This window comes from Liolophura sinensis, chromosome 12, assembly GCF_032854445.1.
Source record: "Liolophura sinensis isolate JHLJ2023 chromosome 12, CUHK_Ljap_v2, whole genome shotgun sequence".
Taxonomy (NCBI): Eukaryota; Metazoa; Mollusca; class Polyplacophora; order Chitonida; family Chitonidae; genus Liolophura; species Liolophura sinensis.
Genome location: NC_088306.1, coordinates 16,451,154 through 16,470,593, shown reverse-complemented (window position 1 = coordinate 16,470,593; position 19,440 = coordinate 16,451,154). Strand labels below are relative to the sequence as shown.

The 19,440-nt window shown below is 38.3% G+C and overlaps 1 protein-coding gene across 1 annotated transcript; it reads right to left on the bottom strand.

The window, feature by feature from the left end:
* Positions 1–1,927: 1,927 nt before the first annotated feature.
* Positions 1,928–19,201, bottom strand: LOC135479513 (protein timeless-like). The gene is made up of 16 exons (XM_064759381.1): positions 19,154–19,201; positions 18,028–18,392; positions 16,111–16,180; positions 15,437–15,546; positions 14,614–14,730; positions 14,300–14,409; positions 13,252–13,441; positions 12,075–12,273; positions 10,676–10,764; positions 10,265–10,409; positions 8,286–8,351; positions 7,810–7,960; positions 7,489–7,554; positions 6,148–6,345; positions 5,730–5,838; positions 1,928–3,283 (listed from the first exon to the last, which is right to left on the bottom strand). The coding sequence occupies exons 6-16, from the start codon at positions 14,358–14,360 to the stop codon at positions 3,175–3,177; spliced, it is 1,383 nt and encodes a 460-aa protein (XP_064615451.1). The 5' UTR covers positions 14,361–14,409; positions 14,614–14,730; positions 15,437–15,546; positions 16,111–16,180; positions 18,028–18,392; positions 19,154–19,201; the 3' UTR covers positions 1,928–3,174.
* Between the last annotated feature and the right edge of the window lie 239 nt (positions 19,202–19,440).

The window sequence follows — 19,440 nt, the reverse complement described above, 5'->3', positions numbered from 1 at the left end:
GAAATGTCTGATGAATGAGTCAAGCAATGCCTGATGAATGAGTCAAGCAATGGCTGACAAGTGAGTCAAACAATGAATGAGTCAAGCATGGGTGAGGTGAGCAGAGGGTGTGAATGGCTAGGTGAGGGGGTGAATTGCTGGGTGAGAAGGGGGTGATTTGCAGGGTAAGAAGGGGGATGAATTGCAGGGTAAGAAGGGGGATGAATTGTAGGGTAAGAAGGGGGATGAATTGTAGGGTAAGAAGACAGGAACAACACAGCTCAGTTGTTGAGAGTGCGGTCGAAAAAAAAGGCATGGATAAGAGTAAAGTTCATGTAGAGGTTTCAAAAGTTGGATGAAAAAAAAAAAAAATCCTGTGTTTTTATGGTAATGACACATTGGCTGAGGCTGTTGCAACACAGGCCAACCTCAAATGACTCAAGTTGATACCATTACCGGACACACATGTATGACATGTCATCCAGGATTGGCTGCATTGTGGCACAACTGTCCTCATGTGAGGGTTTTTACTGTATGACTGTGACAAAGTTGGGCGATTAATACAAAATGCCACAAGACTGTCCCATCACCCATGGTTTGAAACCGTTCAAATAACCCAATATCACAATGTGCTAATTAGCAGTCTAAGTGTGACAAAAGGCTGTCTTAGTGTGTATCAATGTCAAAGTGCGCCACAAGACAGCCTCAGTGTGATAAAGGACTGGATCAATGTCACAGTGTGCTACAAGACAGCCTCAGTGTGATAAAGGACTGTATCTTTGTCTAAGTTTGCCACAAGACAGCCTCAGTGTGAGAAAGGACTGTATCTATGGCAAAGTGTGCCACAAGACAGCCTTAGTGTGATAAAGGACTGTATCAATGTCACAGTGTGCTACAAGGCAGCCTTAGTGTGATAAAGGACTGTATCTTTGTCTAAGTGTGCCACAAGACAGCCTTAGTGTGATAAAGGACTGTATCTATGGCAAAGTGCGCTACAAGACAGCCTCAGTGTGATAAAGGACTGTATCAATGTCACAGTGTGCTACAAGACAGCCTTAGTGTGATAAAGGACTGTATCTTTGTCTAAGTGTGCCACAAGACAGCCTTAGTGTGGTAAAAGACTGTATCTATGGCAAAGTGTGCCACAAGACAGCCTTAGTGTGAGAAAGGACTGTATCTATGTCAAAGTGTGCCACAAGACAGCCTTAGTGTGATAAAGGACTGTATCTATGTCAAAGAGTGCTACAAGACAGTCTTAGTGTGATACAAGACAGTCTCAGTGTGGTAAAGGATGGTATCATTGCCAATGTCTGCCACAAGACAGTCTTAGTGCGATAAAGGAATGTATCTATGTCAAAGTTTGCCACAAGACAGCCTTAGTGTGATAAAAAACTGTATCTATGTCAAAGTGAGCCACAAGACTGCCTTAGTGTGATGAATGACTCGATGTCAGTGTGATGCAGGACTGTTTTAGTGTGATAAATGACTGTCTCAATATTAAAATATGCTGCTGGACTGTCCTATTGAGATAAGTGATTATGTTAACGTCAAAAAGGACATTCAGATAAATGACAGTATTGACAAAAAACTGTGCTAGAGGACTGTCCTACTGAGATAAATGACTGTATCAATGTCAACGTTTACAACAGGACTGTCTTATTGAGATAAATGGCTTCGGCAGTCTCAAAGCTCATTTGAGTACCACAGGCTGGTGAAAAGAAAATGACCCAGTGTGTTGAAGTACTCATTAAAGAATGATCGATGCAGTTTTTTTAATCAATGTCACTGTCCATTCCACCACCAATACAAAAAAAAAAAAAAAAAAACCTGCAAAAATTATTTCATTGTGTACACAATGATCTGTTTGCAAAATCAGGCATTTCAAAATTCAGACTTAAGATATAAAGTTGAACTTAAGACTTAGCATGTGCACTTTACTTTTGTGGAGGTAATAAAGGATACAACAGAATGGTTCTAACGGAAACTTACAGGCAGAAACATGTCCAATCTGGCTGTATCTAAACAGTAAATTGTTGGGTCTCTTTCAACAAATCCTACTTTGATTTACTCAGTAAAATTTTGAAATCTCATTATATCATTTTCTTATGGAGTTTAAGAGTTGGAATCGGGTGCACTTAAAAGAGTTATGGTGCTAAAACATAAAAGTTGCAATTTCAACTCTTTTGGCCATATACATACTACTGAATATTACATATTTCATTTGAGTAAAAAAAAATAACATTTTTCCTTTTCTCTGAAATAAACTGGGTAAATGACCTTGAGGTGTACAAAAGGTGTGGTGTAGACTTAACCTAGTTCAACTATGTTGGAACAGTAATATTTGGAATGCAAACTCAGGTATTAATCATTTTCCCCATGGAGATACTGTAGTACAACAATGACAGGAAGCAGAATTACTCTGTACAGTGGCCTGATAACAAATTTAAGACCTTCCGTTTAGGAGTTATACCAGTTGGACTAGAATTTCAGGATAAAATAACATAAAAATTTTCTTCTTGACACCCACCTGTGGATCCATCTACGCCTAGCATATCTGCGTTTGGCTCAATAGTTTTTGAATAAACATTGGTGGAAATTTCAAGCCAAATCAGAAAGGTGTCAGGCATTTTTGACAACACCCCTCCAAAGTGGTGTCTCCCAAGTGATGCCAGATGGATGATCAAACAATATATAACACAGACAAAATATGGGCCTTATCATTTTCTCCAAGGGGTGTTTTAAAATGTCATGCACCTGAAAGCGATTAGTGAATATGAACTCTGACCTGAGAAAGTAGGTCGGTAAGAAGACAATATTAATGTCCCCTCAAGTAAATAGTTTTAGGAAATACAATATTGCCAAGTCTGACCTGAGACAGTAGATCAAAGGTAAGGCTTTGTAAGGCTGTAGATTGGTCTGTTTCATTTATGACTCAGAAGTTTGAAAGAGATGTTTTCAAGGAAAACTATGACATCAACATTATTAAGCTGACCAAATTTTATAGGAATACCTGAAAAGGTCCTCAACTAACGGACGGAGAAGACAATCAGAGGGATGTCCAGGACCATGGTAATGTTTACCATTGTGCCAAACCCAGCAGAGTTGCAAAAGTAGAAATATATCCCAATATATGGTGGTTTTACAAATATCAGTTAGACCTAAATAAGAATTCTGAGATACAGGATCTGATTTATCTTAGGAGATCATGGGGCTCGGAGAATCGGATGATAGACTACTCAAATTCTTGTTGATCTTACTCACAGCCCGGGCCCAGAACATCTTGTTGCTTGTGCCCATATTACCCCTGAAAGAAACAAAATTACAACAATCAGGAATATTCAGTAAATTTTCATTTTCTTAAGGATTTACCAATGGCTTTGGAGAATCTGTAAATGCAGACACCTTGTCAAACCTTTAATACTACTCTTACACTTTTCTGATTTTATATCTTATTTAAACTTTGTCATCAGGGAACAGATGTTCAACAGTGTTTTCAAAGTGTTAAAGTCATGTTTAAGGGTTTAATCTGGCCGTAGCAGTGTTTGTTGTGTGACTCGATACGAAACCGATACAGCTGAACCTTGTTTCGTATCGAGTCAAATCCAGAGAATGCGCAGGGATTTGACAAGGAATGAAATAAGGCTCAGACCAAAATTAAAATATTATTTATGCACCTTTTCCAAAAACTGACAATGACCTTTATTCCATATTTCCTCACAAAATCTCAGTCGAATTCGAAAATAAAGTCTACTCTGAGCTACTCACTGCATGATGCTGTCTACCCGAATGACTTAAATTGGTCATGAATCACGCTAATGTCTATTGAAAGTCTGACATCATGGAGATTTACAAACATTTTGACAAAACTTGGACACAGGACTATCTCTCCAAGGACAAGTTGCTCAAGCCACATGTATAGCTGAGGTTCCACGTGTAGCCCACTTACGTAAATCACCTAGTTTATTTTTGTGAATTAAATTAATTCAGTCTTGGACTGGTATAATCACAGTGACAAATCGAGACCTTACACCATGATATCCACTGAAACATGATCAAAACGGAAGATTTTTGTTCTAAGCCTACATCATCAAAGAATCCCCATTACAGCCCCTTTTATGTTGGCATCTACCATTGTGTTACTCTCATTTCATATCTATCAGAGGCCCCCACATGAGCTCCTTCTGGTGGCATGTAAGGATATATTGGTAAAATTTCCTGAACTGTCACTGAGATCAACACTGCTATATGCTGAGAAAACTTTGGTGGATAGAAAGTGCATCTGTTTACTGATACATTGTTGTGAAGTGGAAACAAAGGTAGTGACACTAGAAAGGGCAGGTGCATCTCTAAATGGATACAGGGAAGTTCACATGTAAACACACAGCTAATATATTCCACCTTTCATGCAACAACATGATTTTGGCTCTCCTCTTCCTCATGTATAAATGTTTTGGACTGTAAATTACGTCAAGGCTGGTGATCTGAGCTGAGGTTCAGTTGGGTGCTTATACTCTTCACCTTTTTAAACATGCATGTATATTGAATGATGTATTAAAGACAAAATAAATACCAATATTTGATCTTCACATGAAGGAAGAATCCCCTAAATCTCACAAAGCTTAATTAAAAATACCAAATTTAGGAAAATGGGAACAGATTTACAGTTTTATTTAGATGTTAAGTAGATTTTATTTTACTAGGTCACGAGGTTCCACTTCACCCCATCAAAAGTATAAGCTGGACAGGATTTTGGTTATAGTTTCACATGCTTGCACCCCCCCCACTCCTCCCCCCAACCCTATCCCCTACAGAACCTGAAAATGCTAGCACAAACTATTGACTTAAATTCTGCCATAGTACTCATAAAAAGGTTTAAATGTTCACCTGTTAGTTTTATTGTAAAGATCTAAGAACATTTATTTTGAGAATTCCCAAATATAATGACCTGCCTATCCTCTATTGCTATAAAGGGCTTGTAACATCAAACAAACAATATTTTAATTTTGGCCTCAGCAGTATCGCCTTACACAACAAACACCAATACGAGGGTGTTAAAGGCTATTCTACCCCCAAAATAGAAGAAAATGTGGCAAAACAGCATATTTCATGCTGCCATTGTCTTTCACTCCCTCCACAGAAGTCATGCATTTTAGACCAATCCATGGCAAGCTTAAGCCATGGCAGTTGACACAGATACCTCAAAGCTGAGTAGGTATGACATCGTATTGTTCCATGACATAGGAATGTAACAGTTTACTGTACATTTATCATGACATCATACCACTGAGCTCAGATTGGAACAAATGTTTCTTTTTCAACGTCATGGCATTTGGGTGTGAAATACAAAAATGTAAAAACTAAGTGATGTCTATAAACTGTGCGAAATAACACTATTACCACTAAAGAAAATTCTGACAATTCACTTTTATATAAATCAGGAACCAAATCTAACAAGTAAACAAACTCAAATTCTTTTGTATGTAGACATAAACACCCTCTGGTGTGTTGCATGACGCACTCAATGTTGTTTGAAAGGTCAGATCCTTTTGATATGTATATTTGCACGCAGCCAGAAACTAACAATGGGATAGAATTAAAACTTAATACCTGCCTTACTGTAGTACAAATCTTTGGGTACTTCAGTCCAGACTCCATGTCAGCTCACTTTAAGGTAATACCAGGCTTAACATCTAACACACTTTTGAATGACTGCAAACTTGATCCTATCTTCTGAGAATGATGGTACTTACGTGTTTGGAGCATGAATTTCCCTGTCAAAGTTGACAGCATCGACGTAAGTGATCTCCTGCTTCATAGACAAATGTGACTCCAGATCTTCGATTGAAAACTTCAATTCTTCTGCAAACGACAAACATTCAAGCTTTTTGACTTTTCTATAGAAGAAAAAAAACAGAATTTCCTTAACTGTGTTTATCATCTTGTACACCGTATTAAACTAAACCTTTATACAACTACTTCATTTGTAGGTGAAAGGGTCTGTACAAAAGTTCCTGAATAAGGAAAGTGGAAATGTAGTTCAGCAACCATATGCCCACATATTAGATTATTACAAGTACATGTGTGCGCTACACCTATATTTACCTGAAATTGTAACAGAGACAACAAGTAAATAACTCATCAGACAATGTTTGTTACACCTGAACCCACCTGGATTGATTTGGCCAAGAATGCCCGCTTTGTCCCACAAATCCTTTATGCCCCAGGTGGTTGGGACATAGAAGTAGTCTTGCGAGTGAGAAGGGACACGGAACTGCAAGGCTGACAACAGGTACCTCACCTTTGTGTCTTTACAAAATGATTCTTGTTCATCATTAAATGGCAGGAGAGGAACATCTGTCTTCTTGACTAAAACATTTAACAGAACATATTTCAGGCAAGTGTTATACATGTACACAGTACTCCTTGCCAACAATGGCCACATGCCTGTCCCATGGCTGATTTATAACATCAATACCAGTTCAATACTATGTCAGTTCACTATATGTCCGCTCACTCCATGTCAACTCACTCTGTCAGCACACTGTATATCAGCTCACTCTATGTCAGCTCACTCTGTCAGCACACTGTATGTCAGCTCACTGTATGTCAGCTCACTCTGTCAGCATACTGTATATCAGCTCACTCTATGTCAGCTCACCCTATGACAGTTCACTCTACACTAACTCACCCTATGACAGTTCACTCTATGTCAGTTCACTGTCAGTTCACTCTATGTCAGCATACTCTGTCAGCACACATTGTCAGCCTATTCAATGTCAGGTTACTCAATATCAGCTCACCCTGTGTCAGCTCACCAACGTCAGCTCATTCAATGTCAGCTCACCCTGTCAGCTCGCACTCTATCAGCTCACTCTATGTCAGCTCACTACTGTCAGCTCGCTCTATGTCAACTCACCCTCTGTCAGCTCGCATTCTGTCAGCTCGCACTATGTCAGCTCACCTATGTCAGCTCACTCTACGGAAGTTCACCCTCTGTCAGCTCACCCTCTGCCCGCTTACCCTATGTCAGCTCACCCTCTGTAATCTCACTCTATGTCAGCTCACCCTATGTCAGCTTACTCTCTATCAGCTCACCCTATGTCAGCTCACCCTATGTCAGCTTACTCTCTATCAGCTCACCCTATGTCAGCTCACCCTTTTGTCAGCTCACTCTATGTCAGCTCACCCTATGTCAGCTTACTCTCTATCAGCTCACCCTATGTCAGCTCACCCTCTTGTCAGCTCACTCTATGTCAGCTCACCCTATGTAAGCCCACTACAGTGCATGTCATCTCACTACGTCAGCTCGATCTGTTAATATGTCAGCTTTCAATCTGTCTGCTCACTTAATATCAGCTCAATCTGTTGGGTCATTGTGTGTCAGCTCACCCATCTCAGCTCACTCACTGCTAGCTGACAATACTGATCAAAGTAACCTTCACTTTCTTCCCATAATACATTGCAAAAGATAATCCATGACACCGGGTTAGGGGTATCATTTATCCTTACCTGTGCAGTAGAAGGACATCGGTTCCCACATCTGTTTCAATGTCGTTGGTTTGAATCCAGAGATAACTGAAATGACACAAAAGTACTATGCTGAGATACAAGCTACATGTACAGTTCATTTTTGTGGCAATTTCTGCAACTATTAACTTATCTGCAGTACAGTTTGTCCAGGCAATAAGCCAGCAGCATTTACTTTGAAATGAAAACACATTCACACTACATGAAAAATACTTCCTACATAAGCAAAAACATGGACACATTTGCAGAACACATCTTTTTCGCTTTAGTACGTACTGGAAAGTATTCTGAAATAAACCTTACCCAGCTTGGAAAAGCAGACTTCTAGCAAAGAGCTTTGAATCCATTTCAGTGCAGATTTCATTCCTGCCTCTTGGATTTTGTCCACATGGTTCTTCACCAGTGTGCAATCATAAGCTTCCAAGCTGCCATCATTTTCTGAGAACTGAATTTCCTGATGAAACAACAACAACAATACATGCACTCAAATGCAATGTTTGGGGTTTAACTAATTAACATAAGATCATTTTAAGTTCAAATTATTTGTTCAAAGTGGCCTGAAAACTGGGAGTTTGGGGCCTGGAAAAAGTGTTGAAAAAGCTTGGAAATTTGAAATCTTGATGTGACCACTGGCATACATGTGTGCCCCATGCAAATACATGCAGATAAGCCTGTCAAACGTTGAAACAAAGAGCTGACAAATTTTTTTTTTCATTTGGACTTTTTCTTGAAACATCAAAAAAATTGAAAAAGAGTGTATCAGTCACGTCAGTACATACATCTTCCTTCTTATCTTCATCCAACTGATCGACTTCAAAACCACACGATGTGAGAAACTCTGATATCTGAAAAGACAAAGGACAACATAAGTGGGCGCTCACTTATGGATTGGCAGATTTACAACCTCCTGTAACTCGGGTCTAAAATTGCTGTTCTCGATGCTCACCTCTCATTTCAACTCATAGAAGAGTGAAACAGAACTGATAATATCACTGGACCACTATCAGATGGACTGAAAAAACACGCCCTATTCCATTTACTAGCGGCAACACATAGGAAGCACCTACTGAGTTCTGTGGAACTTGACAGTATTCATACAGTGTAAAACCAGAATCTCTATGGTCTGAAAGACTGTACTGTATTTCATAATTTGCACACTTTCATGAAGCTTCTAACAATCAAGCAACAGAGTATATCAGGGCTGTGGATATGGTGCCTTATGCCACAAGCTCACCATTAGCATACACGTACTTGTAACAGGCTTCTAGCAATCCACCATCATTGACCCAGTCTACATCTATTGAAGGTGTAAAGTATGCGCTGGATATGGTGTCTAATGCTACTAGCTCACCCCTGGCACACTAGTAACAGGCTTCCAGCATTCCACTATCATTGACCCAGTCTACATCTACTGAGGGTGTAAAGTATGCGCTGGATATGGTGTCTAGCTCACCCCTGGCACACTAGTAACAGGCTTCCAGCATTCCACTATCATTCACCCAATCTACATTTACTGAGGTTGTAAAGTGTGGTGTCTAATGCTACTAGCTCACCCCTCGCACACTTGTAACAGGCTTCTAGCATTCCACTATCATTCATGCAGTTTACATCTACTGAGGGTGTAAAGTATGTGCTGGATATGATGTCTACGGCATCTTCATGTAGCTCACCCACACTTGTAGAAGATTTCTAGCAGTCCACTACAATTCACCGAGACTACATTTTCACATCCGTGGGTGACCAAACAAACACCTGACCGACCAACAGGTCCACTACAAGAAAACCACTAGCTGGCAACTGGCATACCACAGAAATGACTGTTCAACACACCAGTTATAACCATTTCCATTATGTTCAAATCCAAACTTCTCCTCACTAGATAACTAGCTGTACAAAACCGCAGTATCATCAAATGCCAAGTTTTCTATTTGGCAGATGTAGTATTTTGATAGGTGGTCAGTAAAATTATTTTGATTTACAGTGGGGGTTGGTCTGTCTGTCTGATGTAATTTACAACACAATTCAAAAACTATACCTGCTTAGTAATAGATTTTGTTTTGACATTCTATTGTAATAAATGGTGCCTGAACACACCTGGTCAAAAATTATAAAAAACATTTTATACTCAAAACATGTCTGCACAAACTGAGCCAAAACCATCAATGGTATAAACTGAATTCAGACAAAATTATTTAAAACGTATACCTTATTATTCAACCTTTTCAACCACTTCTGCCACCAATATTTTGAAACATTCTGAGAAACTATGGGATATAGATTTATTTATTTATTTATTTGATTGGTGTTTTATGCCGTACTCAAGAACATTTCACTTATATGACGGCGGTCAACATTATGGTGGGAGGAAACCGGGCTCTACCAGGGAGAAACCCACGACCGTCTGCAGGTTGCTGTCAGACCTTCCCACGTACGGCCGGAGAGGAAGCCAGCATTAGCTGGACTTGAACTCACAGCGACTGCATTGTTGAGAGACTCCTGGGTCATTACGCTAGCGCGCTAACCGACTGACCCACGGAGGCCCCTGGGATATAGATAAATAATTTGCACAGTTTTATGAAGAGTGCATCTTTATCTACGCAACCAAATCACTTTGAGCGTGATTTCCATAATAGTTGTGTGCATAAATTAGATTGGAAAAAAGTGCTTCAGAGGTTGAAAAGGTTGGAGATTTACAGTAGATAAAACAATACAGGTAATTATCTTTGGGGAAATGAACTTTTACTATGTTTTTTTTTACCTCTTTCTGGGACTTTTGCACACCATTTTGTTCGAGTTTCTGCCTCACTGTCTTGACCAAATCACTACCATCTACCGATTCCATGTACAAGGATATCGTCAAGTCTTTCTCTTCTTCCGTGAACTCATCATATTCTGAAAATTCACTGGATAAAGACAAGAGGGGAAAAAACAAATTTAGAACCATGAATATAGTTTTCCTCCTGCCATAATGCTGGTCGCATTAAATAAATAAATAAATAAATAAATAAATATTCCGAAGACATGGCTACCAAGGTGCTGCTGGATACTGATGCAACACTTTAAACCACTAAATCAGAAAGGGTTAAACTTAATTGTGCTATACAAAAGTAACAGTAGAATTAGTTTCATGATTTTAAGCATTTCAAGCATTTTAGTTTCAAGAACTCACCAAAATATATCTTGTGCCAATTTTTGTGGGTCTGACCACATTCGATTGATGAATGTTTTAAAAACATATTCAATTAGGTCGTTGACTTCCTAAAAAAAAGAGAAAGAAAAAGAACAAAATTAAATACTATATACCTGGATCCTTTTACTCATGATTTTTCCGTGTGTAAATCAGAAAGATGTACATGTACTACACTTTTATTACACAATCAATTCTATTTGCATTATAATGGCTACACTACTGATTTATGGGCTGGGAGATTTTGTCAGAATTACTGCCATTTACAGCATTATTTCCGTCACATCAGAGGACTTCTTCTTGTACATCCAGTAATATACAGTACATCTGTTTCCTAATATTAAGTACATCTGGTTCCTAATATCGAGTACATCCGGTTCCTAATATCAAGTACATCTGGTTCCTAATATCGAGTACATCCGGTTCCTAATATCGAGTACATCTGGTTCCTAATATTGAGTACATCCAGTTCCTAATATCGAGTACATCCGGTTCCTAATATGCAGTACAACATAAAACACATGTACTTTTACTGCTTTTACACATCATCTTGCAATGAAACACCTTGTCAGGTTTGAACACTACCACGACATACAGTTTATTTGATGAATTTGCTCTGACTACGAATTACTGAAATAGACCAACTCTTATGTTTATTTTCGTGCATCATAACATCAAAATTACAGCACAGGATGAAAGATATGTATCTGTATTGCAGATTGTGTTAAAACTAAGCGAATAAGTAATTGATGAAACACCTTGGTCCTAACCTCTGGTTATGCAAAGATGATCATAGGCGACATGTTTAAACTTGGCTAGATGAAGACTAACACGGAAGATGTCATTAACTCAAATGCCACCATGATACCATGCTGCCTTCACAAACAAACCGTGCACAGTTTGTGTCTGCAGAATGGTTGCGTGTTTAGCGAGAGTTTGGAAAGACACCAGACAAAAATCCCACATTATGTCATAATGTCAATGTCCTCATAAAGCTTTAATCCACAGACATGGGATATTTGGTGTCACAGAGGTTCACAATCTGACATGGACTCACCATACACATGGGATATTTGGTGTCACAGTTGTTCACAATCTGACATGGACTCACAATTGACATGGGATATTTGGTGTCACAGAGGTTCAAAGTCTGACATGGACTCACCATACACATGGAATATTTGGTGTCACAGAGGTTCAAAGTCTGACATGGACTCACCATACACATGAAATATTTGGTGTCACAGAGGTTCAAAGTCTGACATGGACTCAACATTGACATGGGATATTTGGTGTCACAGAGGTTCAAAGTCTGACATGGACTCACCATACACATGAAATATTTTGTGTCACAGAGGTTCACAATCTAACATGGACTCACCACAGACATGGGATACTTTGTGTCACAAAGTTTCACGAATGTGCTGATGACGCTCAACTGAATCAACGACGACACCTTCCCACAATCTCCGGAAACATGATGCATCATGGTTAAAATGGCAGTGTTCAAACTTGGGCTGTTGTTTTCAAAATTGGCCAAGAGTTTCCCAAAATTGTGCATGATATCCTTCGACCCAAATCTAAACAAGAAAAGTGTCAAATTCAAGGCTCAATTATAAGACAAAGTAATTACAAAATATCAAAGACCATGAAATGGGGCATAAAACCATAGCAGTGACGACAGTGTGATATCTGGTAAATGGTCAAACATAACCCGTTTAAAAATTGAAAGGAACACAAAAACAATGTCTGAATTAAAAAATACTAGTCCACAAAGTATATAATAATGGTGGAAAGCAAAATGCAAACAATGCTGCCAGTACAAGAATACATGTTTTTTACAATTAAAATGTACAGTAAGAAAACAAGACTTTAATAGCAGCAGTATACAAACTACAAATGCAATCATAGTGCACAGAAATTTATCAATTTTATCAAATAGAATGAGTAACAAACATGTTAAATACCGGAAGGGCTACTCTATATCACCTTAGCTTCATGGATTCATTGATCCCCTGCCCTCCTAACCCCACCCCACCAAACACCCAATTAATTACCCTGCTGTGCAAGTTTTCGCTGATACAAACACACATGTAAATTTATATGTAACATTAATAAACATTATAGGTGTAAATCACATATAATTTAAAATAATTTCTCTACAGCTTACGTCAGGTGCAAGGCTATGAGCCAGTGATTTTTTTTAAAAATTTATTTATTTGTTTATTTGGCCAGTGTTTTATGGTAGCCAGTTTCCTATGGTGGGAGGAAACCCACGACCATAATGGCAGATCTTCCCAGGTACAGCCGGAGAGGAAGCCAGTATGAGTTGGACTTGAACTCACAACGACCACACTGGTGAGAGGCTCCTGGGTCATTGGGTCGTGCTGGCATGCTAACCACTTCTGCCACAAGCCTCAAGTTTTTAAAGATAATATTATAGGTAACTTACTATAATCAAATGACACTACTCATTTCAGGTACAAGTTAAGGATATGGTGAATTTTTTTTTTTTAAATAAAATTATAGCTCATTTCCTATAATCAAATGATACTTACTGTTGAACATGAGCAAGCATCTGAAATGATGGGTTAATGCCCAGGTGTAAAGACTCGTCCAATACCTGCATTAACAGGTGATTTGTCTTAATTAGATCACGCAGGAACGAGAGATTGGCTGATTCTGATTTGTACGACCGCAGGGTTAATACGAGAAACTGACGCAGGTCTGTCATAGAAGACAAGTTATCTGAAATGCCAAAAAATTCATTTATTACACCTGTACTCTTACATGTACTGACTCATATGTGCGGCCTTAACTCACACTTTATAATGCATTTTAATAGCTGAATGCACTTGTAATCAACTTTATCATACATACAGCCCATACTCAATCTTTGTTATACATACAGGCAATACTCACAATTCATCATATAGCCTATACTTACACTTTATCAAATATAGGGCTGTCAATACTCAACTTCATCATATGTATACTGCCTATACTCAACTTCATCAAACATACAGGTTATACTCAACTTCATCATACATAGAGATTATACTTAACTTCATCAAACATACAGGTTACACTAAACTTCATCATACACAGAGATTATATTTACCTTCATCGAACATACAGGTTATACTCAACTTCATCAAACATACAGCCTATACTCAACTTCATCATACATAGAGATTATACTTAACTTCATCAAACATACAGGTTACACTAAACTTCATCATACATAGAGATTATATTTACCTTCATCGAACATACAGGTTATACTCAACTTCATCAAACATACATCCTATACTCAACTTCATCAAACATACAGGTAATACTCAACTTCATCAAACATACAGGTAATACATAACTTCATCATGCTTATACTCAACTTCATACCAACAGCCGATACTCAACTTCATCAAACATACAGCTGACTATACTCAACTTCATCATACATACAGCCCATACTCACATTTTATCAGACTTATAGACTCAACTTCATCAACCATACATCTATCAAACATAGAGCCTATACCCACACTTTATCATACATACAGCTGTCTATACTCACATTTTGTCATACATACAGGCTATACTCACACTTTATCATACGAAGGGCTGTTCTGCCTTCTTCAGGAATGTTTGGATCATGGCTGTACATTCTGAGACATTTAAAGATCTCCTTGAGAGCTGTTACCACCAAATGAAACCTGACAAAATACAAATGTAAAATTGAAACCTGAGAAAATAAAGGTGAAACAAATGAAACCTTACCAAAAATAAAGCTGAAACTGCTGCAGGGAAAGTCTCCTTTGTAATTTACCCATTGTCCTACATGTAAGTAATACATTGTGCTGGCCATTTTTTAATAATAAATAAATAAAAAACATGTTTAAAATAAGCGATCATCATACCTTCACAGAGAACTTGTTCTGTTCACAGGACAACTCTCCCCGAGCTGTAAGATGTTGGTCCATGTTTTAAGACCTTGGAAAACAATCATCCCCACTACTTCATGCAGAAAAACTACTCTGCAATACAATAATCATATACCTTGATGATAAATGAAATGCAACATAGGAAAACAAGACAAGACAGGCTCTGTATGCCAGCTGAAGTTCTTATGTCAGTTTATAATGAACACTACTAATAAGTTTATTTACTGGTTCTTTTAATGGATCAATTTTACCATATTTGTGAAGATTTGCTGAAGATTATCATATTTCACTGAAAATTGGCCCAAAAAATGCCTTTTTGAGAGGTGAAAAAAAAAACATAAACCCATAAAATATTACAACAGTTTCCTGAAACTTTACAATTTTCAGCAAGATATCTCCAAGGCAAATCACATAACACCATTCCAAAATAAATAGAACCGCTAAATTTTGGCCAAAGAAGTAACTTCATCTTCATCAAGGATACTTACAGTCAAATCTTGAGTGTTTCAAGATCGAAGTGTTTATTGGAGGAACTCATTAGAACTTCTTTCGTACTAGAAAGTTTCCTGACATAAATCACAGCTGGATTTGAACTCATGATCCCACAGGTCATGTGCCATAAGAAGAACACATTAATCTTCTGAGCCACAAAGGGACTGGGAGAAATGACAGTAGCATTATGAAATATTTACAACTGATCAACAGAGAATATTTTGTACAATTAGACACAACGATGTAGCACAGAACCTCCAATTCTGAATGTTCCCTATGTATCTATGAAAACAAAATGAGGACTTACCTAACGCAATTAAAATTCATTTTCTTTTTCCTTGCAAATGTTAAGAAGTATGCCACCATCCATGTAAAATACATTTCATCAACTGAGTTTTTGGAGGTTGCATTGTGATTCTGAAAACAGATAAAAACCACAATCAATATCCTCTTTTAATCATAGTCTAGAAGCTGTGATGGGGCAATGCTTAAAAAACTCTGCTCAGCGTAACAGAAAAAAAGAGTAAGTTGGATGGTCGAGAATTCTTTTTTTTTTTTTTCATATCCGCTAATGACACAGCTAAGGACTTTACAATAATTAATACTGAGAGAAAAATTTAAAATAAAAGAAACTTCCATAAAATCCCAATAAAAGCTTTCAAGGGTTTCCCTTTCTCAGAGAGTCAGTCAGGTTTTGCCCAACAAACATACTTTTAACAATATAATTAAAGATGTAGAGCATAGAAAACAAAACCAGAGCGGCGACAACAGTGAGATAGCTGGCAAATCTTCACACGTAACAGCTGAAATACGGTCTCATGTCAATTTATTTCAGTCAGGGTTTTATTGCAACAGTTCACGCAGATGTAAATACTAAACTCGTAGCAAATTACATCCACCCTAGCACCTCTCCTGATTTACATTCATTTCACTGAAACAACAGCAGTTAAGAGAAGCTACAACCCATTTTTGATGACTTACCAAGAGAGACAGCACAATTTGTGTAAAAGCCTTTTCAATAAATATCGTTGTGAAATCTGATAACAGTGACCTGGAAAAAAATAAAATATAACACTCAATCCAATGGGTTGTGCACAACAGCTGATGACATTTTGTACATTCATAGTTTTACACACCAATCAATGGTAATAATTTATTTATTTATTTATTTATTTACAGGATTAGTGTTTTACCTCACACTCAAAAATATAACGACAGCAGTCAGCATTATGGCAGGGGGAAAACCGGACACAGCCCGAGTGAAACATCCAACAATCCGCAGGTTGATGGCCCAGATGCCCACAAATATAAGGCAAGTAAACCAATATGAGCTGTACTAGAACTCAACCCAGCCTCTTTGGTCTCAACATCATCACACTAATTCAATGACCAGAATGATTATTGAGGGGGACAGATGGGGCAAAGGGGGCAGAGGACATCAACATTGTGAAAATTCAGAGAAATTACATACAATACAGTACAGGTACACATGTAATACATCTCAAAGTCTGTACAAAGCATTTACAGCAGCTATATATTGTAATTCTTCAACCTTTTTCGCATGTTTACAAGGTGTTTATTCAAGCATGTTCTGAAAGTATTTTTCTATGTACCTTAATTTCTCTACCTTTTCACATATGAAAGAGCAACTTTCAGTGCCATTCATGAACATTTTTAGAGACAAAACTACATTGGTTGGGTTGGTCAATTTTTGTGAGGTACAGTCATGTTGCTGTTTCATATGTGAAAAGGTTGAGGAATTAGGGTACTTGGAATCTTCCTGAAAATTTCAGGGACATGGTGTCACCTATTTGACTGCACGCCATGCACAACTCCTCCATGAGGAGATCTCTGTTGCAGCCATTAGGCTGTGAGAAATCCTCGTTAAAAAAATAAAGAATTAAATTAAATTTAGACATATAAACACAGGAAACATGTCCACTCAGGTAAACTTTTTCACACAAAAAATTCTGTAACTGTAATTCTTCAACCTTTTCATCTGTTTGCAAGGTGTTTATTAAAGCATATTCTGAAGGCATTATTTTGCGTAGACCAATAAAATTATACTTTTAGCCCTGAAACTGGCCAATCCAACCAACCTTGTTTTATCTCCAAAATCAAATTAAAAATGTCCATAAATTGCACAGAAAATTTCTCTTGCATACAGTATGTGAAAAGGTTGAGCAATTCGGGTAGTTCAAAACATGACTGTTTTGTGTTTGTATAGGTGTTCTTTTGTAAAATCACCTGGCATGATATGATACATCTTGGGGCCTCCTTGGCTCAGTTGGTTAGTGCACTAGCGCAGCAAAGTGACCCAGGAGTCTATCACCAATGCGGTCACTGTTAGTACAAGTCCAGCTCATGCTGGCTTCCTCTCTGGGAAGGTCTGGCAGCAACCTGCGGACGGTCGTGGGTTTGTCCCGGGCTGTGCCCGGTTCCCACCCACCATTATGCTGGCCGCTGTCGTATAAGTGAAATATTCTTGAGTACAGCATAAAACACCAATCAAATAAATAAACCAAAAAGATGCATCTCATGGAGTTCAAGTGGAGGGATTACAGGGCCAAAAACAGGGGCTTATTTAAACTTGCAGTGATTTATTGATTTATCTCACTTTTATTTAATGCCACACTTAAACATTTTTCACTCACATGATGGCAGTCAGCTTTATGGGTGGAGGAAAATGCAGTGCCCAGAGTAAACCACCAGCATTTACCATGTATGTGAAAAACTTCCGGACTTCAAATGGCAGCTGAAAGTCCCCTGACTTCAAATGGCAGCTGAAAGTTTCCTGACTTCAAATGGCAGCTGGAAGTTTCTAGTGACTAAGTTGATTGCGAATGACCAAATGACTGCAACAAAGCAGAAGCACTGCTTGTACCCCAAGTTACTTACCTTATTTCTGTTATCAGGCGGGCGGTCTCTTCTGAAACGGTGTGGCTAGGTAACAGTGGGATGTTTAAACATGGGGTACTGGAAGAAGGGCACTCTTCCGAAGGTTCAGCCTCCAATGTTTTGTCTGACTCAGAAAATAAGTTCTCCATACAGTGAATCACGTCAACCAGCTCTGGCAGCGAGCTTAAGTGAATCCGCTCCAAACTCTCTCCTGGAGGTCCCTTGTCCTCTTCAAATTCTGTTTGACCCTGACCTTGACAGTTGTTGGGTTTGTCAAAGCAAACATTCTCTGTGGATCCAGAATCGAGCATTGAATCTTGACAAGGAATGCCTTCTAATGTTGAGCCATTCTTTGACGGTTGTATCTGAAAAGAATGATTTCATTTTCTATCTCAGTGGTATTTAAAAATACAATGTAATGGGCTAAATACCCACTGGACATAACTGCACTTGAATTAGGTAGTGTTCACAAGGTAATGGGGTACGAACAGACTTGAACAATACATGTCAATGTCAATGAAGAACCGCAGGTTTCATGTACACAACTTGGAACACATGTGTATATGTTATAACACTGTGAGTGCTGTGAGTTTAAGTCTAGCTCATGCTGGCTTCCTCTCCAGTTGTACGTGGGAAGGTCTGCCAGCAACCTGCGGATGGTCGTGGGTTTCCCCACTGGCTCTGCCTGGTTTCCATCCACCATAATGCTGACCACCGTCGTAAAAGTGAAATATTCTTGAGTACAGCATAAAACATCAATCAAATAAAAAAAATAAATAACACCCTGAGAATATTTGAAGAACTGCATATAAAAGTTTTCATAAAATATAACCTGAATGACCCCAATGGCTCTAGACACAATAATTCAGTATTACTATTCTCTAAAATTCTGGATTGATTGATTGATCGATCGATTATTGTAAAATGTCAGTTTCAAGAAATTTATTACTTTTGCAATGGCAGGCAATGCCCATTGTATAAAACCACCGATTTTTGGCAATTTACTGCCAAGCTTTCTCGAGTGTGAAAACATATTTGCATAATATATCGGCTAAAATTTTAGTGACACTCTGTGTACAACTAGACTTATTCAAATGTGTGAGGATTATGCGACATCATCACATACCGGTACAAGTTCCTTAAAAAGCACAGAGAGTAGCTGAACCACAACACCGCTGAACAGGTCCTGTGGACAAATAGGTAAAACACCAATTAAACTCATGACAATCATTCACATTATTATGAAACCCACCTGAAGTTGCATGTATCTTCTTACCTGCTTCCATTCAAAGATACCTGCTTCCATTATACCCCATGCAACTCCAATATTTAAAAAGAAACTGAAGTCACACTTTCATACTGAAAGAAAAAACTGAAATCACACTTCTATATTGAAAAAGAAACTGAAGTAAC